Raw genomic sequence first — 26,718 nt, 5'->3', positions numbered from 1 at the left:
TAAAACACAGAGTAACTTACACCTAATATCAGAAAGCAAACAAAACTTCTAAATAAAAATATCAAAATACACAGGGCAATTGAAAATATCAATTTTAAATAAATTATTTCTCTTCATTGTCTGAAAGTCAGTATTTCAAGCTGGTGAGGATCATTTAGGATCTTGTTGTTTAACAGTCTTAAGATACTGGCCCACATCTGCATGGTCAGTTGTGGTTCAGGTTTCTATCTGCCTTCCAGCCTTGCAAAATGGAAGAAGATTATCCCAGCTCTGGAGTAGTGGTCTTTTGTGTTGAAGATGATCTGGAAGCTGTACCTAGTAACTTCTACTACCACATTAAGTAACACAGCTGTAAGGGAGGCTAGGAATATACTCTCTCTCTCCATGCTAAATGACCAGCTAAAACTTGATTCCTGTGGACAAAAGGGAGAACACAGCAGAAAACTACTAACCTTTCACCTTCATCAAAGATACTGGATTTGAGTTTCAAAATAAGTTCTTCTGAATCTTGGCAAATGCAGCCAATTCAGCAACACTGTTTTAAAATTTGTGTGTGTGTGTTTTGGAGGGAGCGGGAAAGCATCAATTAAAAATCCCTGAATATGGGGCCAGCATTGCGGCTTAGGTTAGGCTGCCACATGAGATGCCAGTTCGTGTCCCGGCCGCTCCACTTCCAGTCCCGCTCTCTGCTAATGCACCTTGGAAAGCAGCAGAAGATGACTCAAGTACTGGCCCCTGCCATGCACATGGGGGACCCAGGTGGAGTTCCAGGCTTTGGCTTGACCTAGCCCTGGCTGTTGTGGCCGTTTGGGGAGTGAATTCAAAGATGAAATACTCTCTCTCCCTCTCCTCCCCTCCCCTCCCCTCTCCTCCCATCCCCTCACCGCCCCTCCCCTCCTCTCTCCTCTAACTCTGCCTTTCAAACAAAATCAATAAATCCTAAAATAAAAATCCCTGAATGTGGCCTTACCCTAAGATCTTGCTTCCCTAACTGGAGAGCACTATTTTCAAGGAAGAGGTCCATGAAGCAATGCATTAAATGTAGCTTCTCCTCCTGGAGGAATATGTACTTTTTATACTAAAACAGAATCAGTATTCTTTGAGGTTGAAATTAATACTGACAACAACTTAAAGAAAAATCGTAAGATAGCTTTAAAGGATAATTTTAATTCCCCAGAGATGTTTTCTCTTTGTGACTGGGTTTTCCTGTGGAAATATTTTGATAAGTGAATCTTTTGATTTCTTAAGATTTGTTTTATTTAATAAGGTCAATCAATATTTCTAAGCTGTGTAAATACATTGGTGAAAATAAAAGAATATCAAGTAAAAGAGATTTGTCAGTGGGTATCAGCAACAGGATCTGTATGCACATAAAGTATAAGAAGCTATTTCTTGGTCATGTTAGAGCTTTGTGTTTATTCTTTGCTGTACTTTATGCTAGTATTTTAAAAACAAAGGGTTTTTTTTAAGACTTTGCTTCTTCCTACAGGGAAATACCTTTTATTTAATTAATAAGATTCAAAGATTAGAGTAAAGCTGTGCAGGTAGTGTTTGTAGTTAATAATGATTTTTCTTCATTTATACAATGTGAAAATTAACCTTATTTTAAAGCTTAAGTTCTGCCTTCCCTGCTTATTACAGGACAGTGAAAAGAGAACCCCACTGCATGCTGCTGCCTATCTTGGAGATGCAGAAATCATTGAACTGCTCATTTTATCTGGTATGGTGACCTCTCTAATAAGAACACATTATAAATATTTTTGTCATAATTAATGTTTCCAAAACATAATTGACTATTTAGTGCATGATCTGGTTCTTGGTCTTTGTTGAAAAGCTGAAATTTACTTATTCATTTATTCTATAAATATTGTGCGTGTACCCTGTTCTGATTATTCTGAGTGCCAATTAGAGTACATGAAAAAACAAAAATGGCTGCCTTGCAGAGTTTATTTTCAGATAAGAAAAAATAGCCAATAAACATAGATTTTATTCTATATTAAATGATGATGAATGCTATGGAAGAATGTAAAGGTAGGACAAGATAAAGGAAGTATGGTAAGTGCTCTTTAGTTGTACATGGGGTACCTGGAGTGGGCCTTCCTGAACACACAGTGACTGAGAGATGGCTGCAGCTCTGCACGGGAGGGCGGCAGTGCCTCATACCATGTATAGCAGTGGAGGCGGGCGGCAGTTGTCTGGTTGTAGGTATGTTTTGAAGCCTGTGCCAGCAAGATTCCTATCTTATATAGCTTTACATAATTCCATTTGAGGACCTGTAAAACCCTTCGTAATAAAGTTGTACTTTACTTTTTTATTTCTTTTAAACTGTTCAAGTCTTTATTATATGTAGCTGTGCTGAACTATCTCTTAGAGAAAAATAGCTCTTCTTGCGGTTCAAACTACCTGCAGTCCTAAAATAGGAAGTCAGTGCTTGGAAATATTTTGTTACATAGCCATATTGTTGCCATGATATTTATTGGGAAATGATGAATATAGTTGATTTAGTTGTTTTGAGCCTAAAATGTCGTATTGCAAACATTGAAAAAATGTCCTTGCTTTGAAATTTTGCGTGGAGGGCTGAGAAAAATTTTGCATGAAGTTCCCACTAAATAGTAGTTCACATAAAGTTTTTCCATTACAAATTCATAAAAAGTTTTTAAAATTTGATTTTTATAACATGAGTTTGATTATGTGATGGAATGAAATATGGTTAAAGATGGGCTCAGCTAATATTGCTTCTTTATGAATAAATTTACCTCTAATGCACTTGCTTAAAGATGTCCATTCTCTATGAATGCTAGCTCAATAGGTTTCAATGGAAATTTATTAGAGATAAGAACAGGAAAGGAGTTTAAGGAAAAAAATCCCATTTCTTTTTAGTTGAGATAAATTCAGTCTGTGGTTGTTGAGTACGCAGTACAGCACGCAGGGGCCTGATGCGCTTGCTGATTGGATCTGTGGTTCTGGCTCTCTGTTTTTCAGAAGTTTGTTTCCGTTTTGGTCTCAGTGTCCTTGTTCTTTAGTGGAAGTGAGGAGAGGTGAGATGGAGATATGGGACAGTTGTGTAGGGTTGAAGGGCTCAGGTAAGTGAAAAGAGAAAGGAAGCAGATGATTGCTTTCCTGTGGATGCTGCTGAAATTCTCTAGATTGTGTTTCTCCTCAGACTTACCACTCAGGTTCCCATTTAAGAAAAATAAAAACTTCTTTGGATTTAGAATAATGTGAGTTGAAGTGAAGTTCAAGGCTAGGTTTCTAGTAAACTAGAGCCTGAGTTTTACTCACGAATGAGAAAGTAAAGAAAGGAACCAGGCTCTGGGTTGCCAGGAGCATCGCAACAGTTAGTGTGAAGAGCGGTGGTACTTTGGCAACACAGATTTGAATGCAAATCCTGGCTCTTCCTCGTAACACCCCTGTAATTGTTGGGGATTTACTCAGTATCTGCGCCTCAGTGTCCTCATTTGAAAAGTGGGAGTAAATATAAATTTTAGAGACCTAAAGAAATGAATGAAATGTTGCAATCTGGATGTCTGGAAAAGCACCTGGCATATGGTACTCAAAGTTGTAGCTGTTATAAACCCTTCTCTTTTCTTTCCTCAACATTTTTGGTCCTGACAAGTTCCATGATGTCAGAAATTGCCTTTTTTGTGACTTTAAGGTGTGCTTCCTTATAAATTCTCCTCTGCCAATTTTGAAATCTAGTCATATCCTGAAGTGATCAAAAGACTTGCTTGTAAGGGAAAAATGGAAAAGAGCATATTCCTGTAATCACGGAGGAGAGTAGACTTTATATGCTCTATAAATGGAGCAAGTGTATTCTTATTTAACAAATTCTAGAGCCAAGAAACAGTTGTGAAGGTTTATGTAAGTACAGAGAAGGGCCCCCCAGAAGCTTAGCAAATAATAAAGGCTCATTAGATAGCATAGCTGTCATAAGAAAAAGGATAGGTAGTAAAGGGGTGTGTACCTGACAGTTAAAGTTGACACTGTAGATGATAACTACCATTACCATGGACATTCATAAAAATACCCCTTTAAATAATCGAGAAAGAAAGCAGAAGAGATTCTGAAATCTGAACCAGAAAGAGTCTTCGTTTGGTGGATATTTGTTCATATATTGATTTAAAGTTTCCATTGACTTTTTTTTTCTTTTTGAAAAAAATTTTGCTTAATTTATTTGAAAGAGTTACACAGAGAGAGAAGGAGAGGCAGAGAGAGTGAAAGAGGTCTTCCATCTGCTGGTTCACTCCCCAGTTAGCTGCAACTGCCAGAGCTGAGCCGATCCGAAGCCAGGAGCCAGGGGCTTCCTCCTGGTCTCCCACAGGGTGCAGGAGCCCCAGGACTTGGGCCATCTTCCATTGCTTTCCCATAGCAGAGAGCTGGATCGGAAGAGGAGCAGCTGGGACTAGAACTGGCACCCATATGGGCTGCCGGTGCTTCAGGCCAGGGCTTTAACCCACTGCACCACAGCCCTGGTCCCTCCATTAACTCTTAATGTTGAAAGTTGATTAGAATAGAGCATATGTTGCACATCTGAGATGTCAACAAGTATAAACTAAGTCCTGAAATAGATTTCCATAATTACAAATTAGTAAAGGTTAACCATATCCAAATTTTAATTCAGAATAAATTTCAGAAGAGTAATATTCTGACAGTACAATGATCAGGGAATGCCTGAAACTTCAGATTATACCAAACCTTATATATACTGTTTTTCTCCTAAGCATATGCACCCATGATAAAGTCTGATTTAGAAATTAGAGTAAGAGGTTAACAATAAAAATTTACCATAGACTAAGCAACCACAGTGTATGGTTTTTTTTCTTATTAAATCATGAAAGTTCACCTTTTCACTAAAGGAAGCACGTAATGACTTTTCTTTGGAGCATTTGAATTTCCAGCACTGCTGCTCTTGTGCTTTGGGGCCATTTCTAAGTGAAATAAGGTTTTCTTGAATGCAAGCACTGGACAAAGGTGTCATTCGTGGCCAAATGGGATAGTGTGAGAGTTCCATCAGGCTACTCAGAATGGTGTACTTAGGAAATGTCACTTCTGGAATATTCCATTAATATTTTTGGACCATAGTTACCTCAGGTAATTAAAACCACAGAAAGCAAAACCACAAGTGCAGGGGTAGGACTGACTATCGTCAGTAAATATAAGGTTCTGTAGAGATGCTTTAGGGGTCTACCTAAACCTGATTTGGAAGCCATGGCTGCTGAGGCCCAAATTAGATTCTGGGTATGTCATAGCAGCCTTATATTTCTTTAAAGATTCTTTTATTTATTTGAAAGTCAGAGTTATACAGAGAGAGGAGAGACACAGAGTTACACAGAGAGAGAGAAAGAGAGGTCTTCCATCTGCTGGTTCACTCCCCAATTGTCCGCATCGGCCAGAGCTGCGCTGATCTGAAACCAGGCACCAGGAGCTTCTTCCAAGTCTCCCACATGGGTGCAGGCGCCCAAGGACTTGGGCCATCTTCCACTGCTTTCCCAGGCCATAGCAGAGAGCTGGATTGGAAATGGAACAGCCCGGTCTCAAACCAGCACCCATATGGGATGCTGGCACGACAGGTGGCAACTTGACCTGCTACACCACAGTGTCAGCCCCAAGCTTATAATAAATTTAAGAAGTTGTGTTATAAATTAGAATTAAAACTAGCTGATCTGTTATCCAAGTAAAGAAGTAAATGAACTGGCATTGTGTCGTAGCAGGTAAAGCTGCTCCTGTAACACCATCATCCCAAGTGGGCACTGGTTTGTGTCTTGATTGTTCCACTTTTTGTTCTTATTTATACTATATTTATTTTAAAAATGTTTACCATAAAATAGTATACTATGTTATCCTGCCAGCAACCTCATACATCACACGAGGTGTCTTACTGTATCTTGATTGTGTTATTTTCTCTTGTGTTCAACTTAACCTCTTGTAGTTTGTTCATCATGGTTCTAGGAGTAATTGGCTATGCCATAGATGTGTATCTATATACATACACATCATACAGCCCTGGTGTGTAGTAAGCTGTGCGATCCAGGTCTCTGTAATTACACTCTGTGTTCACACAATGACAAATCATATAACAACACATTTCTTAGAACATATCCTCTTCATTAAACAAGCCATGACTATCTATACCACAAACTAAGTGACTTAAACACCAGAAACTTCCTGTATCACTCACAGTTCTGGAGGCAGGAAGTGCAAGATAAATGTGTTGGCGGGACTGGTTCCTTTGGAAGGCCTTGGAGAAAGGATCTGTTCTAGACCTCTTGCCTTGGTCTTTTCACATGTGTGTGTCCAAGTCTCTTCTTACAAGGACAGCAGTCAGATTAGGTTAGGATCTACCCTGATGTTCTCACTTTAATTTGGTGAGGTCTGTGAAGACTGTCTCCATGTAGGGTCACTTTCTGAGGTTCCAAGGATAAAGGCTTCAGCATAGGAATTTGGGAGCGAGTTTGGGGAGACACAATTAAGCGCACAATAGCTGATGTCCGCAACACTGTCTCAGAGAGTAATGCAGAAGCTTCTTTTTTTCAGTACTGTGAGTGGCAAAGTGAAAGTGCAGTTGGTTTTTGTTCATCCCATTCCCAACCTGAAAACAGAATCTGAAACTTTTGCCACTGCTTTTGTTAGGCAGCCAAAACAAAGTGTTATTTCCAGTTTGGGAAGAGAGATGGAAGCATTTGGCACCCGCCCCAGCTCACTGGGTCTGTACCATCTCTTCTTTGACTTATAACAGAAAAGAAGACAGTTCTCTCTGCAAATAAAAGTTTGGTAAAGGATTAATGAAGCAATTTATAATAATGAAAATAAAAATAACTTTTAATAGTACCTATCAACAAGTGCTTGGCCTAGATCAGAAGTTGAAATAAAAGGCCATATAGTATTTACAGGCCATTCTGCAATGACTCAGCTCTGTTGTAGTCTAGAAGCTATATAGTTTATACTTAAATGAATAGGGATAGCTGATTACAGTTAAACTTTACAAATTAAGCAACTGGCAGCCATAATTTGAAGACCCCTAGTATAGATTATAAGGATACTTCCTCATATAGTTAATGTTAAAGTATAGCAAGGAGTCTTAGTCCTTTTGTTCTGCTACAACAGAATGCTATAAACTGGGCGGCTTATAAACAAATTCCTTTCTCGTGGTTCTGGAGTCTGGGAATTCCTATCTTCCTGTCTGGTATCTGATGAGAGCCCACTTCCTTGCTCATAGAGAGCAGTCTTTCCACTATAACCTCACATGTCAGAATGGTTGAGGGAGGGAGTTCTCTTGGTCTCTCCCTCTACCCCCACTCCCAGCTTTATTATTAGTTTTTTTGAGAAGCAGAGCTCCCATCCCCTGGCTCACTCCTCAAATACATATCCTAGGAACTGTGTCCAGGTCTCCTGTGTGGGTGGCAGGAACCCTATTACTTGAGCCATCATTGCCACTTCCAAAGCCTGCATTAGCAGGAATCTGGAGTCAGAAGCTGGGTATGGAACCACCAGGCTGAAAGCCCACCAAAGGCCTCTTTTGTAAAATACTAACAATTTATGAAGGCCCATGACCTAAAGAGCTCCTAAGGACCCATCTCCTAATACAATCACTGGTGAGGTTAGGATTTCAACTTATGAATTTTAGGAGAATGCACACATTCCGACAATTTGACAAGGTATTTGGTAAGTGTAAAATAATTTTCTGAATGTTTCATAGTAAGAGAATATTGTTATCGCTGGAAATGGATCATAAGGATCATTTAGCACAATTTCTTATTTTACAGGTAGTTGTTCAGAAACCAAAGAATTGACCGAACTTGGTGACTGGTTACATTAGAAAGAAAGCTCCTGAGCCATTATTTTGCATGATGAGAGTTGGAGTCAAATGGAAAATTCCTGATAGAAGCTGCTGATGTAGATTTCACTTTGTAAAGAGCACCCTGTATTGTTTAAACCTGGGACCCATTCTCATCCCTCAGTCCCAGGCACACATTCAAGGATTACAATTAACAAGGTGAAGAATCTCCTGGTTACTTAATTACTGTTAGGCAGTGAGTAGTGTGACACAGTGGATTAAGCTACCACTTGGGGTGTCGGTGTTGTGGCGTAGTAGGTAAAGCCACTGCCTATAACACTGGAATCCCATACAAGCACTGGTTCACATCCCAGCTACTCCTTCCCATCCAGCTCCCTGCTCATGGCCTGGGAAAAGCAGCAGAAGATGACCCAAGTGCTTGAGCACCTTTCACCCACAGTGGGAGACCTGGATGGAGTTCCTGGCTGCTGGTTTTGGCTTGGCTCAGTCTTAGCTATGGCGATCATTTGGGGAGTAAATCAGCGGATGGAAGATCTGCCCCACCCTCCCACCCCCACCACTGTACCTCTAACTTTCAAAAAATAAATATCTTTAAAAAAAAGCTATCACTTGTGGGGTGTATACAAACCAGTTCGAGGTCCAGGTTAGTTGCCTCCAATACAGCTCTCTGCTAACATGCCTGCAAAAACAGTGGATGATGGCTCTGGTTCCTTCAGTTTTTGGCTGCTGACTTTGGCATGACCCATCCCCAACTGTTGTGGCCATTTGGGAGTGAACCAGGAGATGGAAGATTCATCAATCTCTCTATCTCTCACTTTGCCTTTCAAATACATCTTTTTAAATTTATTTCTTAATTTCTTTGAGAAGTAAAGTTACAGAGAGGGAAAGACAGAGAGAAAGGTCTTCCATCTGCTGGTTCGCTCCCCAAATGGCCACAATGGCCGGAGCTGGGTCAGTCTGAAGCCAGGTGCTTCTTCCTGGTTTTCCACATGGGCGTGGGGACCCAAGCACTTAGGCTGTCTTCCACTGCTTTCCCAGGCCATAAGCAGAGAGCTGGATCAGAAGAGGAGCAGCTGGGACATGAACTGGTACCCATATGGGATGCCAGTGCTGCAGGTGGAGGCTTAGCCTACTGCACCACAGCACTGCTCCCCCCGCCCTCCCCCCCTTTTTTTTTTGGAAAGAAGAATTACTGTTAGGAAACAGGTCTTTCTTTGGCTCCTGCCACTCACCCACAAGGTCTCTTCATAAGACCAACCCTTGCTTCAGCTCCATTACTGTCTAGAGCCCAAACTAGTCCAACTTAATTAAATCAAGAGGCCTTGCTTTTGTTTTCTAGTTACTTATATTGCTTTTCTCCAGATAAGCTCAATATTCACTTAATTCTGGAAATCTCAACATTTTATTTTTAAAAAGCTATTATTTCAAGAGTGATTTATTAAATGAAGAGGTGGGTAGGAGAAAGTTAGCTGGAGTTTTCTGTAAAACCTAGCTGTGATATCATATATACAAACTATTTAGCTAATCTTGCAGTTAGTATTTGCTTGTTAGTTACAGCATTTAATACCAGAAATCAGAACACAGTATACCCTGAAAAGATGAGTTCAAATTCAGTTATTTGTGTGTGAGTGTAGGCCCTGACAACTTATTTGTCTTATAAGAAAATTTAGACAACGTGCACGAATTAATGGAGGGAAGAGAAGTCTAATAAAGAAAATATTGATTGTACAGTTGGATATAACTGTTTTGGAATTCATGAAATGTACTCATGGCACATATGAGGTTTACTGCAAGTATTGTTTTTGCAGCAGTCATGACATCTTTAAATTGGTATCTTGATTGTCTCCAGTTTCTTGGCAGTATTCTCTACCGCCGTGGCCTATCAGTAACCTGACTTCAGCAGTTGGGATGTGACTGCTTTTTTATGTTCTTTCCTGTTTTAATGACTAGAAAGTAGTAAAGGAAGTAATCTTCCTTGCAGTACTAGAATGACTTTTGTAGTTTGATGTGTATGTGAATATAGAGTTAACCGGGGTGCTGTGTGTGGAGCAGAAGTCTCTGTCTTTCGAAAGTATACAGCAGTGGGCCCTGGAAGTCTAAACCATCTGAAGTACCGCTATGTTCATGGCCCTTGGGCTGTTTCTCATTTTACGAGAACACAGCCAGCTCCTGTTCTTAGAATATCCATTGCTGTGTCATATTTTTCTGTTAATATGTGACCTACACATTAATCAGCCAGTGTGGACAGGAGAAATATTTGTTTCATTGGTACCCTCAAAGATGGCCTAACCATTTCTCATATAGTTGACCTTTATTTTCCAAGGAATTAAAACATTTGATTGGTGCTATGAAAAGAAACTCATGATTTAATTTGTGTTAATCAGTTACAATCTTCTGGGAAAGATTATGAGTTAGGTCTGAAACACCATTGTGCTGATCCTCCTGAAGATGAATGTCTTTAGAATCAAAACAACAAGCCAGGGGCAGTTATTTAACACAGTGATTAAGTTGCCACTTGGAAGGTCCACCTCCCACACAGGGGTGCTGAGTTCTAGTGCCTTTTCGTTTCCTGTCCACCTTCCTGCTAATGCACTTCCTGGTGGTTCAGAGAGCTGAAGTAGTTGGGTTCCATGTACCCACATGGGAGACCCTGATACAGTTTCAGGCATTGACTTCACTCTGGCTGTTAGAGGCATTTGATAGTGACACAGCAGATGGAAGATACCCCACTCCCATTCCCTGTCCCTCTTCTTCTTCAAATAAAATTAAATAAATTTTAAAAAATTTTTTATAAGATTTGTTTATTTGACAGGCAGTGTTACAGAGGGAGACAGACAGAGAGAGATCTTGTATCTACTGGTTCAATTTCCGGATGGCTACAACAGCTAGGGCTGGGCCGGGCCAGGCCAAAGTCAGGAGCCTGGAACTCCATCCTAATCTCCTACGTGGATGGCAGGGGCCCAGGCACTCAGACCATCTTCTGCTGCTTTCCCAGGCACATTAGTAGGGATCTGGATCAGAAGTGGAGCAGCTGGGACTTGAACTCATACCTATAAGGGATGCCAGCATTGCAGATGGTAGCTTAACCTGCTTAACCACAATGCCAGCCCCATAATTAAAATTTTAAAAAGCCAGGGCTGGCAAAGGTGCAGCCTGCAGTGCCAGCATCCCACATGGGTGCAAGTTCAAGTCTTGGCTGCCCCACTTCCAATTCAGCTCTCTGCTATGGCCTGGGAAAGTGGTGGAAGATGGCCCACATAGGAGACCTGGAAGAAACTCCTGGCTCCTGGCTTCAGATTAGCCCAGCTCCAGCTGTTGTGGCCATTTGGGGAGTGAACCAGAGGTTGGAAGACTGAGCCCTCTTTCTCTCTCTCTGTCTCTCTTTCTCTCTCTCTCTCTGCTCTGTAACTCCACCTTTCAAATAAATAAATAAATACATAAATCTTTTAAAAAATTTTTAAAAAGCCAAAATTTTTAATCAAATTTTCTGTTTGTAACAAGTAGCGATATATTCTCAGTCATCTATCAGTGTAGTCTTTGCAATCACTTAAGCATTTTGGTGGATTAATTTTGATATTGTTATTACATGTAAAGAGAAGAAAATTGTTATAACTAAATGACAGGATGCAACCAGCAGAAATTTTTTTATTTTGGTATACCAGATGCACCATTAAAATCAGATTTTCTTCATGCAGTTGCTTATCTAATGATCTTTAAGAAAGAAAAAAACTATCCTCACTTTACTCCCAATTACTTTAATTTTTCATTTGCACTTGGGGCTGAATATTTGGAATATTTTCTATGATCACTGCATTTATTCTGTTAAATTATTTTATGTCTTAAATGGGCAATATTTCAGTTTTATTTGATAAAAAATATGTATACACACCCAGTGTCTGAAATGCTTAGGACCAGATTATTCAGATTCCAGATTTTTTTCATATTTTTGAATGCTTGCATATACATAATGAGCTCTCTTGGAGTGGGATCCAAGTCTACATACAAAACTATTTTATATTCAATACATGCCTTGTGTACAAAGCCGAATGGGAGTTTTACCAAGTATTTTTAGTGTGCCTGCATTTTAACTGTGATCAGTTAACATGAGGTCAGGTGTGGATTTTATCAGTTGTAGTGTCCTATCAGAGCTCAGAGTTGAGAGTTTTGGAACATTTCAGATTTTGATTCTCTGATTAGTCATGCTCAACCTGTGTATGGATTTTGAAGCACACAGTATGTGGGGAAGCCGTCCTCTTTCCCCAGTCTCATAGTTTTTAGTGCACTTCCTTACCAGCAGAAACAGACACCCACTCGCACTTATGTGTTAGCTCCTAGAGTCTCCTTGTGATGTAAAGCCAGTGGGAATACTCATCTCTTCCTTTTGTTGCATTAACGTAAAGCATGTTGTTGATACAGTTACTACTTTTTTCCCTATGTCTCAGATCCTTACCAGCACATAGAGGACTTCCGTGGTTTTTCATGACAGCCACATTCTGTATTCTTGTTAATTAATTCCTTTAATCAAAAATTTTAAGGCCCCTTATGAGGCTTCCTTCTTCTTTGCCTTTGTTGATACAGGATATTAACTCTTCTGGGCGTCTTTGTTGATATCCTTCTTGCTTTACTGCCAGGGCTTGCCCTTCTGTTGTACAAATACAGAAGTGCACATAAACACAGGGATTATCGGAACCCTATGCAGATAAATGGGAGAGTGAGAGACTCTAGCTTCTGTATTGGCCTTTTACTGTCACCAGGACTCTAACCTTCCAGTTGGTAAACATTTCAAATGTTTTTACTGTCTACTCAAACATTGAAGTTACTGTGGACCGAGAGGCTGTGTTTTAACCATATTAAACTCCACAAAGGCCTGGCAGAGTGTTACTCAGATGTTGAATACATGAGTATGCCACTCTCTGACTGCTTTTCTATTTTGCTGCTTCCTGTACTTCTGAAGTCTAACTCGGAGCATTCCTTTAAGCTCCCTCATTGATTTGTTCAGTGTCCTCAATGTTAGTGCATACAGAGAACCCAATTACTTCCAGAATTTCAACTGCTACTTTTGTGGATATTTCCTAACTTTCCAGTTTAATTTTATTTTCCCAAATTCAAAGCTTATTCATTGACCTATAACATATCTAGGCTGTGTGTGCTAGGTATGGTTATTATATGTTATCTTTTTAAAAGATCTTATTTATTTGAGAGGCAGAGTTACAGAGAGAGGGAGAGACAGAGAGAAGTCTTCCACCCACTGGTTCACTCCCCAGATGGCCACGACAGCCAGAGCTGAGCCGATCCAAAGTCAGGAGCTAGGAGATTCCTTGGGGTCCCCCACGTAGGTGCAAGGACTTCAACCATCTTCTGCTTTCCCAGGCCATAAGAAGAGAGCTGGATAGGAGAAGCAGCTGGGACACAAACCAGCGCTCATAGGGGATGCCAATGCCAAAGCTAGAGGCTTAACCTACTATGCCACAGTGCTGGGCCCTAAGATTTTTTTTTTATTTATTTGAAAGGCAGAGTTGGGGTGGGAGGAGGACATAAGAGAGAGATCGATCTTCCATCCACTGGTTCACTCCCCCAAATGATCTCAAAAGCCATGGTGGGGCCAGACCAAAGCCAAGGGGCCAGGAACTTTTTCCTGCTCTCATACATAGAAGCGTGAGTTCAGGGACTTGGACCATCTTCTGCTGCTTTGCCAGGCACATTACCAGGGAACAGGATTGAAAGTCAAGCAGCGGGGACTCGAACCAGAACCAATATGGGATACCAGCATCACTGATGGCGTCTTAACCCATTATGCCACATTGCTGGCTCCCACAGGTTACCTTTATAGCAAGATATTATAAGCTATGTTTTATAGATGAAGAAATTCATGTTTAGAGAGTTCAAACAAGTAGTTAGGGGCTGACAGCTGGTAATTGCTAGAGCTGTAACTAGAAGTCGCTGCACTTGATTATTCAGTCACACCTGTAACCTGCATTTATCACCTAAGTGTGTTATTGTACCCTTGTAATCAATAATTAAGAACCTTATTGGGAACTCTTTGTAACCTTAAGAGCCTTTTTGATATGTAAATCTTTTGTGCTCCTTCTTGTAAACAACTGGTCATGTTTAAATACTACTGCATCTATTCAATAAAGGAGCCTTGATCAGGAAAAAAAAAAAAAAACCTTTGAACTGAAGACATAGACATAATCTAAGCATCAGGAGTTACAACCTCTAGCCATGATTCTGCCATGGTTGGTGTGAATGCTAGGCTGTTTATTGTACCTCTGTTTCATCATTTACAAAATAAGTAGTTAGTTAGGATCTGGAGTATAAATCTAGGATCGTGATAGGATAGGACCTGTCAGTGAAATCCTCTACATTCCCCAAAACGATTGCTGTTCCTTCTCTTCCTAGAAGTAGAGTGATCCTGCCATTTGCTACTTTTATTTGGTTGGAACTTTGGTACTAAATTAGTGTATTTTGTCTCAGACGGATCCCCCTTTCAAATTATGTAACACATTTTGTCATAATAAATGTGTTTGTATTCTGCTAAGGTTAATTTTTACCTGTTGACTTAATGATTTTTAAAGAATCATACATAGTTCATTTTTTTAAAAAAAATTCTTCTTTAAACCTTAGGTAAAACCCAGAAAGATGTGGGTTGGTTCATTTCTTTCTCATTTTCCCCCAGGTCTATAGCCATTGTATCCAATTTATAGAATACCTCTGCAGTGCTAATGTGTCTTTAATCATGGCTGGAGAACCATTCTGATATTATTATATTACTTTATGACATGATACATTCATTAATAAAGAAGTATAATGAAGACTTTGGAATAATCTGCATTTTAATATCTTATTATTCTTATGTTCATTTATTTCCGTATTGAGTTTTTAAATGCACATTTTAAAGTGGGGTCTGATTTTTGCCTTGGATATGCTCTGTATAAAGGTGGCTTTTCTAGCCTGTATATAAAGTGTTTATCTTTAATAGAGAGAAATAATGCCTTACTGGATAATTACGTCAATTTAAAAGGATAATTTTGTGATGTAAGAGTAATTTATTAGCAGAAAGTATAAAAATACTCTTTCAGTTGTTATTCATCCAATTTGGACTGTATATAGAACTATTATTTCAAGAGATTTATTAAAAATACTTAATGTAAACTATTTCAATTTATTTTTTTCTTCTTGTTGCAGGAGCTAGAGTTAATGCCAAAGACAGCAAATGGTTGACACCTTTACACAGAGCAGTTGCATCTTGTAGTGAGGTATGAAACATCTCTTAGTCATACGTTGTATGTGAAAACATTAAGTAGGCCACCTGTGAGTCTATACTCAAATATTCTGTTCGCAAAAGAAGTCAGTAACAACTGAAATATCTAGACTGCTACTTAGAATTTGTACAAATCAAGTTAATTGTTTCATTTCTCCTTTTGTATGTAAGGCCTCCTAGAGACCTGAAGAAACAGAGTAGGAAATCTTGCTTCTGCCCCTCCTATAGGAGGAGTTATTTTTTAATCTTACAGAATCCTCCTCTGGATACTTCTGTGAGGTTGACAGTAACCTGTCGCAAACGTTCCACTGATTGTGATCAGCAGATAGTCTTGTGAGTCTATTCTGATAAACTGAAATATCATTTCATAAAACACTAGAATTAGTCAAAAATGTTTCATTTTATTAATTGTAAATATACAGTCTGAAAATATCTGAAGAATCTTTCAAGGAAGAATAGTTCCTTTTTGCTTATAGCCCTATGTATTGTTTGCTCATCAAGAAAATTGACATTTTTAGAGACTATTCATTACTTGCAAAGTGTTTTGTATTTTTCAGTGCTTTTTCATATCCTCCGTCCTCATGACATCTTTGTAGTATAAATATTTTGAAGAAACTATGTAGTTCAATGGTAGAGATGGGATAAAAGCTTGTACCTTCTTCTCTGCTGTCATTTACTACCTATGTAAAGTATATACCTTATTATAGTTGGTACTTGTTTCAAAACATTTTAAGTAATTTGAAATGTAAGTTTATGTGATTATATAGGTGAATATTAGTCCATTATTTCTTCAGAGTTGCTCAAACTGTGAGAAACGAGAGCTCCTAAGTGTAGCTTGTTTTGCTTCTCCCCATCATGAAACCAGGTAGTTTGGAGAGGGAAAGGGAGCTGTAACCAGGGCCTCAGCAGAAACTGGAGAAGCTCCTGCCACTCTCTTCTTCATATTACTCCATGTGAGCAACCCAAAACAAGAGCTGGTAAATGAGGAGCAGTAAAGTGGAAAAGTGACCGGGGAAGATTGCAGACCCTGTGAGGTAACAGAGGCAGCCCGTTAGCCACAGCCTGCCGGTTTGGGGAGAGTGAGAGACACTGGAGCACACAGCCCACTCCCATCTGGGTCCTTGGCTTGCTACAGTTGATGAACTTACAGGCCTTAGACTTGGAGAAATCCGCTTCAGCTACCACCTGCAACTATTTAAGGGTATGGTGTTGGGCAAATCTGGAAGTTCCAAAACTAATACTAACTAGTCAGTGTACAATGAAATCTGAAATTCTGTGGTAATACGTTACTGATTTTGTGGTTAATCCTCCATAAAGGTGTTTCTTTAAATAAAAGCAGTTAACATGTACATCACCATTGTTGGAACCTATTAATGTTATAACTATGTAGTTTTCAGTGTGATTCTTGGGAATGTGGCTATTAAAGTCAGTGGAGCTTAAATCATCAGAAGGTAAACTTTGTGTTTTAGTCTACTCTTCATTCTAAAAATTACTGAACTATGTAGTATTGACTGCTTTTGTAGGATATGGGAAACAGCTATAAAATATGGAAACTCCATGGAATTATTATTTCTGTAAACACGAGTAATTTTTTAAAAAAAAGAATGTCATAATTAGCAGAACTGCTAGAAAATCTACTTAGGATTCTAGGTATTCTTTGATTTATGTTTTTGAGACTATGAGAGAAATAAAGGAGTGACTGTGTTCTAAATTCTCCCAAGGACACACACAGCATTTACCACATACAATAATGCTTTAGGGCTTAAATCCTTCATGAAACCTAGGTTGCTAAAGACGGCCTCAGGCTAAATACTGGGACCCTCTAACTCCAGCAGTGTATATGCTTTCCAACATGTCTCTTCTTGGACTGGCTGCCTCAGTCTGTCCCTACCACTCTGGTTTGTGACTTTCATTCTTTGAGGGTAGCATTCCACAAGTTTGAGGTAGATTCCACAAGTTTTTTAAAAATTATTTTTATTTTTAATTTGAAAGGTAGAGAGAGATTGATTCCCATCCTCTAATTTACTCTCAGATGCCTGCAACAGCCAAGGATGGGCCAGGCCAAAGCCCGGAGCCTGGAACCCAAACTGGGTCCCCTACGTGGGTGGCAAGGGATTCAGGTAGTTGATCAGTCACCTGCCACCTACCAGGGCACACATTAACAGAAAGCTGGAATGGGAATGGAGTTGGGACTGGAACCCAAGCACTCCAATATGGGGTGCAGGCATCCCAAGTGGTGTCTTAACTGATGCCCAAATATCTGTCCCTGAATAAATCGATTTCCAAGTACTAAGGTTATTTGATTATTTCATGTAGGGGACCAAGGTGTGTGTTTAAGAATTGAACTTAAGGCTGCTGGATCCCCTGGAGGGAACACAGTTTTTAACCTAATCAGATGCATTTTATAGTGTTGATGGAGCTGCCTTCCCCTGGTACCAACCACACACACCTGGGAAAAGCAGTGCCGGGGCTGGCGCTGCAGCTCACTAGGCTAATCCTCCGCCTGCGGCACCGGCACCCTGGGTTCTAGTCCTAGTTGGGGCACCGGATTCTGTCCCGGTTGCCGCTCTTCCAGTCCAGCTCTCTACTGTGGCCCGGGAAGGCAGTGGAGGATGGCCCAAGTGCTTGGGCCCTGCACCCGCATGGGAGACCAGGAGGAAGCACCTGGCTCCTGGCTTTGGATCAGCGCAGCGCACCGGCCTTAGCGGCCATTGGGAGGTGAACCAACAGAAAAGGAAGACCTTTCTGTCCCTCTCTCTCTCTCTAACTGCCTGTCCAAAAAAAAAAAAAAAAAAAAACCCACAGTGCCAGTCTGTAGCCCCCTGTCTTTAGCAGTTCGTTTTCATAATAAAGTTAGCAATATGTCTAAAATTGAGATAGATTTCACCGAGAGTAAAATTTTCACCTCTGATGTTTCTCTTCTCTCCTTCTCTCTGCTTTTCAAATAAAAATAATAATAATAATAATTAATACATTTTAAATTATATTGTGACATATCAGTTGGCCACCCAAACTGTGTTTATTTGCAGATTGTTGTCTTTTTTCTTTGTCTTCCTAGCTGGTGCTGTAGAGCTCTCATAGATTGAGCTCAGGTTAATAGTAAAGGCCCTTTGAGTATAATTGCCTAACCTTTTATCATCACCCTGAAATTCATAATTTTTTTAAATTGATGTCATGGGGTATAATCACTTAAAAAAAATCTGGGCACACCATCAACATTTCTTATACAAACTCCCTAACAACTGAAAATTGGAATAGAAATTTCTTTGGTAATACTGTTAGTGAAGCCATATATGCCCTTGGATATCTCCACATTATTTCTGTGAGCTTATAATATACTGATAATGGAATCTAGAATTGTACTAGCATATGACATCATTCTCTTTACTTGGTAGTCCTAGAAATTTCTCTGTTCTTTTTAACTATCTGTAGCCTTTTGAAATTTTCTTTAGTATATTTTCTCAATTTTCAAAGACTAATGCTACTCTATCAGAGTCTTAGTTGTTAAGTTTACAGGCTTCCATAGCTGCCATTTAATACACCCTTATCTAGCATGAACTGGGTTTATTCTTGCTTTTCAATGAAGCAAAAGAAAAATTTTGATTTTTGTGTTATTACTAATGGAATATAAACATTTCTTATACTTTTCAAAAGTTTGAATGTTTGTATTGTGAATTTCAAAGTGGGAATAAATAGGGCAAGACTGGCATTTCTAATGTACTTTGTTTTTCCAGTTTATGCCATTAGGAATTCTTTATCTTAATTTTAATTATTTTCTAGTACCAACATACCTGCTAACATTTCCCAATATAGTGTTAGTTGTATCCTTTGAGTCACAGAGGTGGAGGTAAGGGATTCTGATAGCATTTGTGGTGGTCTTCCATAATTTTAAGTATTCTGCTATGGACTCTTTCTACATTCCTCTTTTAAACTAAAATATAACTTAAAATAAAATGTAAGTATACACTGTTTGAGTTTTGATAGGTGTATATACCTGTGTAACCTTTATCTCAGTGAGGATGTAGAAGATTCCACCATCCTAGAAAGCATCCTTTTCAGTCCCCAGAGACAGCCACTGTTCTGATTTCTCTTACCATAGAGTAATTTTCCCATTCTTGAACTTTATAAAAAATGGAATCATATAATATAAAGTCTTAGGGCCGGCGCTATGGCACAGCGGGTTAAAGCCCCAGTCTGCAGCGTCTGCATTTCATATGGACACTGCTTCCTATCCCAGCTGCTCCACTTCCAATCCAGCTCTCTACTGTGGCCTGGGAAAGCAGTAAAAGATGGCCCAAGTCCTTGGGCACCTGCACCCACGTGGGAGACCCAGAGGAAGCTCCTGGCTTCAGAGTGGCCCAGCTCCAGCTGTTGTGGCCACTTGGGGAGTGAACAAGTGGATGGAAGACCTTTCTCTCTCTCTCTGCCTCTACCTTTCAGATAACTGAATCTCATATATATATATATATATATATATATATATATATATATATTCTTACATCTTGACTTACTGTATTTGCCATAAAATTTTGAGATTTGTCCATGTGGTTGCACACGTTATTGATTTTTTTTAAATTGTGTAGTATTATCATTGTAAACATGCAGTTAATCCATTTTTCTGTTGGACATTTGCAGTTCTGGATTTTGGTAGTTATGAATAAAACTGCTCTGTGCACTCTTGGGTGGATTTTTTTTTTAAGTTTCTGTTGGGTAAATGACCAGAGTGAGACCAGGGAGTCAGAGGCTTCAGTGTGTCTTTGGTGAGCTGGCTAACTTCCTTCACAGGTTATAGATGATGGGCCTCTATGCAGTCTTTTGCTAACACTTTTAAATACTTCTTCTGTTCCCCATATTTAAGACAGTTCTGATGACATTTTATTTCAGATCTTGAAAAGCCATGGATGATTATATTTTGCTTAGTCCTCATTGATAATTTGTATATTTGTTGTTTACATTTTCTTAGACTTGTCATGCATGTTAATTTTGTGCCTTGAAGGAGGGTAAGAGAGAATGGTGTTATCTACCCACCCCCCAAAACATTGAGGGGCAGTAATACAAGACTTGTATAGTATACTTTGTGAATAATAAAATCAAGAATCTGCCCTGGTTCTAGTCCTTTTCATTTTAATACATACTTTGGCATTTGTCTACCAAAGATAGGATTATCACTGTGAGGAGAAAAATTTTGCTAAATTTAGTTCTGCTTGTTACATTGCTTAATGTTGCTGGTATAATGAATTCTTTGGGATCCTGCCATGAGTCCAGTTTATGAATGTGGTATTGTGAAGTTTTTCCATGTGCTTCTGGGAGATAAATCCCTCTAGACAGGAAACTCTTAAATTGCCTTAACATCGGCCTCTCTCCAGGGAGCCTCAAAGCAAAGACCTTGTTTTTATGACATTTTTGTTTTGTTCTGTTTTTGATGAACTAGATCATACTGGCTTTTCATTTTCCTTTTTTTGTAAAGTATACTTTACAAATACTTTGGAAAATAGGATGTTTTTAAGTTTTATTTATTCAATTGCAAAGTAATAAATTTACAACTTTTACAAGTATGAATGAGTTGTATCTCACTATCTGGAACAACAAAATAAAAATGTTTTTGAAGAATACTTGGCAGTATTACTTTTTGCACGTTTTGATAGGAATTCTTAGTACCTTTAAATAAGAAGGTAGGGAAAGGGAATGTTTTATCTAGGTTCATCTTGTGTGGTTCTGAGTACTTTATTTAAATCCAGAATAGTTTGTTTTCTTGGGTAAATTCCTACTTGCTTATAGTTAGTTCTATCAAAATTTCATTTCTTTAGGAAATTATATAATTTCTGAATCTGTTAGCTCATTTGTTTTTTATAATTTTTTCTTCATATGTTTTAGGAAGCAGTTCAGGTACTTTTGAAGCATTCTGCAGATGTTAATGCACGAGACAAAAATTGGCAAACCCCTTTACACATAGCTGCTGCTAATAAAGCTGTCAAGTGTGCTGAAGCTCTGGTCCCCCTCCTGAGTAACGTGAACGTGTCTGACCGGGCGGGGAGAACTGCACTGCACCACGCGGCTTTCAGTGGGCATGGCGAGGTAGGTGGCCTTCAGTTAAAGTGACACTCTCTACCGCCCTCTACCCCTCTAGCACTTAGTGAATCTGCCTTTGTTAGCCCCTCATTAGCCCATGGTAAAAGTACACAAAAATATCTCTATTGCTCATTGTCATCGAAATTTGCCTTTAGCAGACTGTCACTTTTTTGTGTGGTATAACTTTTTCAAATTTAGAAATTTATTTAGGACATACTGCCCTTGCACTTGAATTTCATAGTCAGCCTCAGGTAACAGCAGAGAACACTGCCAACTATCATACAACATGAAAAGTCTGTTCCGTCATTGTGGGAAAAAATAATCAGGAAAAATGGCAATTTCATTATTTCCTAGGACAGTTCTATGCAAAGCAGGCAGAGTTTAGAAAACTTAGTTTCTTTTAGTTTATTGTCAACATTTAGAGCATTCTTCAGTGGCAGAATCATCAAAAGAAAACAGTTTGAGACAGTTTTTAGTTGCCGTACATAACAAGCATTGCCTGTGCTAGGTGTTGCAGTGGAGTGGGCTCTGCTGCACGAGGGAGACTTTGGGAAGAGGAAGTAGAGGTAGAATAGTTTACAGGCCAGCTTTTCCAGGCCTTCATTTTTATTGCAACACAGAAAGTCAAAGAGATAAAGTGATATTCCCAAGATTCCTTGGCTGGGGGAGCTAGTGTCTGCTGTGTTCTTTTCACTATACTTCTGATTTTGCAACAGAAAGAATCCTTGCCTCCACTGCAGTTAAGGTTACAGATGTGTCTCTATTTGAAATGTTGGGTAGCCTTTCCCATGGAGAAACTGTTGTAAATATGGTTAGGTATAATTATTGTCCTTGGAACATTAGGAGGTAAGTAGTCTTTTCAGGGACCTTCAGGTTTAATCAGATGCTAGGTACACTGCATTTGTACTTAGATTTAAGACATTTCTGGCATGAGAATGCACTTTGTAGTTTAATAAGACTTTGTGCTGGTAATAGGAAGAAAACCTCTTGTTAGATATCCCAGCTTTAGACTTCAGGAATCATACTTAATTGTTCAGAAAATACCAAGATAAAATGTGACATTTTAAAAAGATACTGAAACCTGACTTCAGTAACACTCACAGTGAAAGTGAACCTGTTTTTCATGTTTTGTTCTGTTATTATGTTAAATGGCCTTCAATATTTAGTCTAGCTCCTTTCTTTCCATAAATGCAGAGATGCAGTGCCAGAAAAATTGAGGTGAGTAGTCATTTACTCAGGGATATTAGTGAATAATTCTACTTCTTAATTTTGCTAAAATTTATGTATACTTTTATTTCAGATGGTCAAATTACTTTTGTCTAGAGGTGCCAATATTAATGCTTTTGACAAGAAAGATAGACGTGCTATCCATTGGGCAGCATATATGGGTATGTGTTTTTTAAATTTACTTTTTGAATGTTATGTAATTAGGAAAGGTTTCATGTTTTTGCCATTTGTGTAACGTTTGTTGTTTTAGTATAATGAAAAGTTACACTGTGTCTGCATTTGCCGGCCAATTGGAACCAGCACTGTAGTTGGAGAGGCTTGTTGCAACAGGAGTGGGTGAATCCAGTTCATCTAAAAGCTGTTTGAAATTGTGTTTATCCTCAAAGGGAAAAATCCCAGACACAGGCCTAGGGCACAAAACTTAGGGTTGATATTTCCTAAGAGCCCATTCTCATACCCGTCCTTGTTTCCATGGGAATATTAAGGTTGAAATAATGAAATATGTTAAGGAATCCATTACTGTGGGCCACACACCAAATTAAATGTGCATGATCCTGTTTGATGTCTATAACATTAATTTTACAGAAAGAAACTGAGGCTTTAAAATATAGGCTTTTCTACTGTAACCTGGATATGTGTTCCAGAAAAAAATCTTACAACTGCACTCTGAAAGTAATTAAGCTCGTGGGGAAGATAGGTCTGAGATGGACCACTCAGAACCTACAGCACTCTGACCACAGCAGAGTGGTCTTAAGATTAACTTGTAGCAGCCGGCGCCGTGGCTCAATAGGCTAATCCTCCACCTTGCGGCGCCGGCACACCGGGTTCTAGTCCCGGTTGGGGCGCCGGATTCTGTCCCGGTTGCCCCTCTTCCAGGCCAGCTCTCTGCTATGGCCAGGGAGTGCAGTGGAGGATGGCCCAGGTGCTTGGGCCCTGCACCCCATGGGAGACCAGGAAAAGCACCTGGCTCCTGGCTCCTGCCAGGATCAGCGCGGTGCGCCGGCTGCAGCGGCGGCCATTGGAGGGTGAACCAGCGGCAAAGGAAGACCTTTCTCTCTCTGTCTCTCTCTCTCACTGTCCACTCTGCCTGTCAAAAAAAAAAAAAAAAAAAAAAAAAAAAAGATTAACTTGTAGAGCCACAAACTCACATCAGCCTACCTCAGGGTATTTTAAAAGGCAAAAGCAGCAGAATAGAAATGCTGGCTTGTGGGTGCCGAGACCAGGCAGATGGAAGTATATGGCCAAGTGTGGGAAAGACCGCCCGCCCACAAACCTTGAAAGTTCTGTGAGGCTGGGCTTGTGGCTCTGGGAGGAGCTCATGGGTATTGACGTTCATTTTACAAGTTGTTTTAAACAGAGCCATAAAGCTCAGGATTTTGTCTCTTACTGCCAAGGATTATAATTCTGCATCTGGTCTTTTTGGCTCCTCTTGATACAAAGAATCCACATGTGAAGTGACATATTGTTGTTGTCGACACTGATTCACCGTCAAGCCTCTTGATTGTGATTGAAAAGTCGTGGGCCTTAATACATGTCTTAGTCTGTTTCGTGCCACCTTCTCAGCCACACCCCATCCATCCCTAGGTGAAGCAGTCTTTTCCCCATTACCCTCTTCCTACACTGTGCTTCCTCCAGCCAACAAGGTTGCTATGCACATTCATTTTTTCTGTTGTTCTCAGTACTTTTAACAATATCCAACTAAGTTCTACCACAGGTTACTTTACTGTGATAACTTTGACGTAGAAAGTACTGAATAGATGCAGGTTACCCTGATTAGCAACTCATTATTTCTTTCTGAAGCAGTACATAATTTGAATGGTTGTGAAATGAATGTTTTTCCTTCCTCCTTTCCCTACAAATTCTACACATCACTTATTTTTCTTTCCTTATGCATTTATAAACAAAGGAAAAATTTAAGGAATATTCCAAATATCTGAAGGATAGTGATTATGTTTATCAAATTCACATTTTTTGGGAGGATGTCATCATTGACCAGTAAGTCCTGTACATCATGCATCTCTGATAGATGCCATCCTAAAAGTAGACTGGGATGAATTAAATGAAGTCTGGTCCCCTTGGTAGAATGACTTTGTGAATTGACAAAGAAGACACATAACACATTTATTTCACTCTAGAGTTTTCTTTGCTTTCTTTTAATACAAAGATACTTCAGAACATTCATGGGAAAATGAAATTAAAAGGTAAGTTTATTTAGATGCAGAGTTTTTTCATAGGATACATTTTTCAAGAACTTTTTGAAGATACCTAATCCTTTTGGGTCTCTGTCATAGTTACTATGAAAGGCCTTCTGTGTTTTTAATGGCCTATTAAAGGGATTGATCCATATTTCTGAAATGTGCTCAAATATTTGTCAATTTTGATTTTGTAGATTTGCTTATCCATTGTCCTCTTAAAATAGAGCTTTCATCATGTTAGGAAATGTTTACACTTGCTGGAATCTGCTTGTTTGCACCCAAACTTAGTATGGTCTCCATTACTTGGTATGATGTCTTGGTTTTGAATAGTTTCTCCATGTTTGTAGCTATGCCTTCTAGTTTGAAATGTCCAGAAAACTTTTTGGCTATTGGTGAATAATATGCTCTTGGAGTGTAAAGAGCTGTATTTACATGTGAGCCTCCTGGATGTTCAGAGTCCTAGTTGCCACTACCTTACAGTTAACCCAAATACTTTTTAGAGCCATAGATCAGAGTAGTATGTAGAAGGGATCTCTTATGCCATTTAATACTCTTTTTTGGGGGGAGGAGGGATTTTAGTTATTTGTTTGAGAGATAGAGTTATAGATGGAGAGACAGAGAAAGGTCTTCCATCCGCTGATTCACTCCCCAAATGGCTGGAGCCAGGCCGATCCAAAACCCGGAGCCAAGGGCTTCTTCCAGATCTCCCACGTGGGGTGCCTTCCACTGCTTTCCCAGGCCACAGGAGAGAGCTGGATAGGAAGAAGAACAGCCAGGACACGAACTGGAGCCCATATGGGATGCCGGCACTCCAGGTGGAAGCAAACCTACCATGTCACAGCACCGCCGGGGGCTATATTCACGTTTAATTTAGCACCTTATGATTTGATACTTATCTTTGTGAGTTTTTTCCTTAAAACATAAATGATGATTTTTTGGATTGGGCGGAAGCTGAAGGATACTACTTCAATTGATAATTTACATATAAGCAACCAAATCTGTCTGATTGTGCATCATGTAGTATCCTGGCTTAATTTGGATATGGGATGCAGGCCTGTGTTTGAAAACTTCATTTTTATGGTTTATTAACTTAATATGCCCATTGTATATGAAGAGATTATAAGATTGGCATCATAGGCCGGCGCCGTGGCTCACTAGGCTAATCCTCTGCCTGCGGCGCAGGCACACCAGGTTCTAGTCCCGGTTGGGGCGCCGGATTCTGTCCCGGTTGCTCCTCTTTCAGTCCAGCTCTCTGCTGTAGCCTGGGAAGGCAGTGGAGGATGGCCCAAGTGCTTGGGCCCTGTACCCACATGGGAGACCAGGAGATGCACCTGGCTCCTGGCTTCGGATCAGTGCAGTGCGCCAGCCGCAGCGTGCTGGCCGCAGCGGCCATTGGGGGGTGAACCAACGGAAAAGGAAGACCTTTCTGTGTCACTCTCTCTCTCACTGTCCACTCTGCCTGTTTAAAAAAAAAAAAAGATTGGCATCATAAGCAATTTATTTAATGTAACAAATATTTATTGGGTGCCTGTTTTGTATATAATACTGCTGTTTGCCCTCTGGAATATACCAAGTGAACATAGCCTTTGCTTTTGAAAGGTGTATAATGTAATTTCAGTACATAAAAGTATTAGTTAATAATTTCATTTTAGGAATAATCACAAAGCATTGTATGATTATTAGGTGAGATTTCTGTGTATCCGATGCTTTTGATATTTGGGTCTTCTAGGAAAGAGATGATTGGGTTGGTAGGGAAGTGGGGTCTGACATGGGCCTGCAAGGAGCAGCAGCAATGATTAGGAGTAGACATCCAAGCAGAACTTTGTTTATAAGATAAAAATCTCATGAACAAAGACATAGAGGTGGGAAGAATTGTGAGGGATGGGGAGAGAGAGCATGTTGTATAGTGTAACCTGATAAAAAGTGAAGTATTATAAAATAATAATGGTTCTCTCTGATCATTCAGATACATGGCCTCATTCCTAGGCTTCTTGTGTGGTTGAGTGGGACCTAAGACTAGTTCTGGTACCATATTGAAAGCATCACTTCTGTGTCAGAGCATTTAATTAATGGTGTGTGACTCCATGGTGACCAGTCATACTCAAGCTAATGCCAGTCACAGGAGCCTGAGTCTGTAAATGACTGAGCATACCCCTGTTGCCAACCTGTTA

General features: G+C 39.6%; 1 protein-coding gene across 13 annotated transcripts in view; it reads left to right on the top strand.

The window, feature by feature from the left end:
- Positions 1-26,718, top strand: part of ANKRD28 (ankyrin repeat domain 28) — a 184,858-nt gene that overhangs the window by 101,161 nt on the left and 56,979 nt on the right. For 7 of the 13 annotated variants that reach the window (XM_008266039.5, XM_008266038.5, XM_070072834.2 and 4 more), the window contains 4 exons: positions 1,642-1,720; positions 14,981-15,051; positions 20,931-21,131; positions 22,426-22,513. In XM_008266039.5, the coding sequence (XP_008264261.3) occupies positions 1,642-1,720; positions 14,981-15,051; positions 20,931-21,131; positions 22,426-22,513 (439 nt within the window). Of the gene's footprint in view, positions 1-1,641; positions 1,721-14,980; positions 15,052-16,232; positions 16,258-20,930; positions 21,132-22,425; positions 22,514-26,718 lie in introns of those variants that run through there. The other 6 variants (XM_008266040.5, XM_008266042.5, XM_051818483.3 and 3 more) reach the window with 2 other exon arrangements.

The sequence above is a fragment of the Oryctolagus cuniculus genome, chromosome 4, assembly GCF_051225735.1.
Source record: "Oryctolagus cuniculus isolate XC-2025 breed Fujian yellow rabbit chromosome 4, ASM5122573v1, whole genome shotgun sequence".
In the NCBI taxonomy this organism is placed as follows: Eukaryota; Metazoa; Chordata; class Mammalia; order Lagomorpha; family Leporidae; genus Oryctolagus; species Oryctolagus cuniculus.
This window is presented reverse-complemented; position numbering and strand designations above follow the sequence as displayed.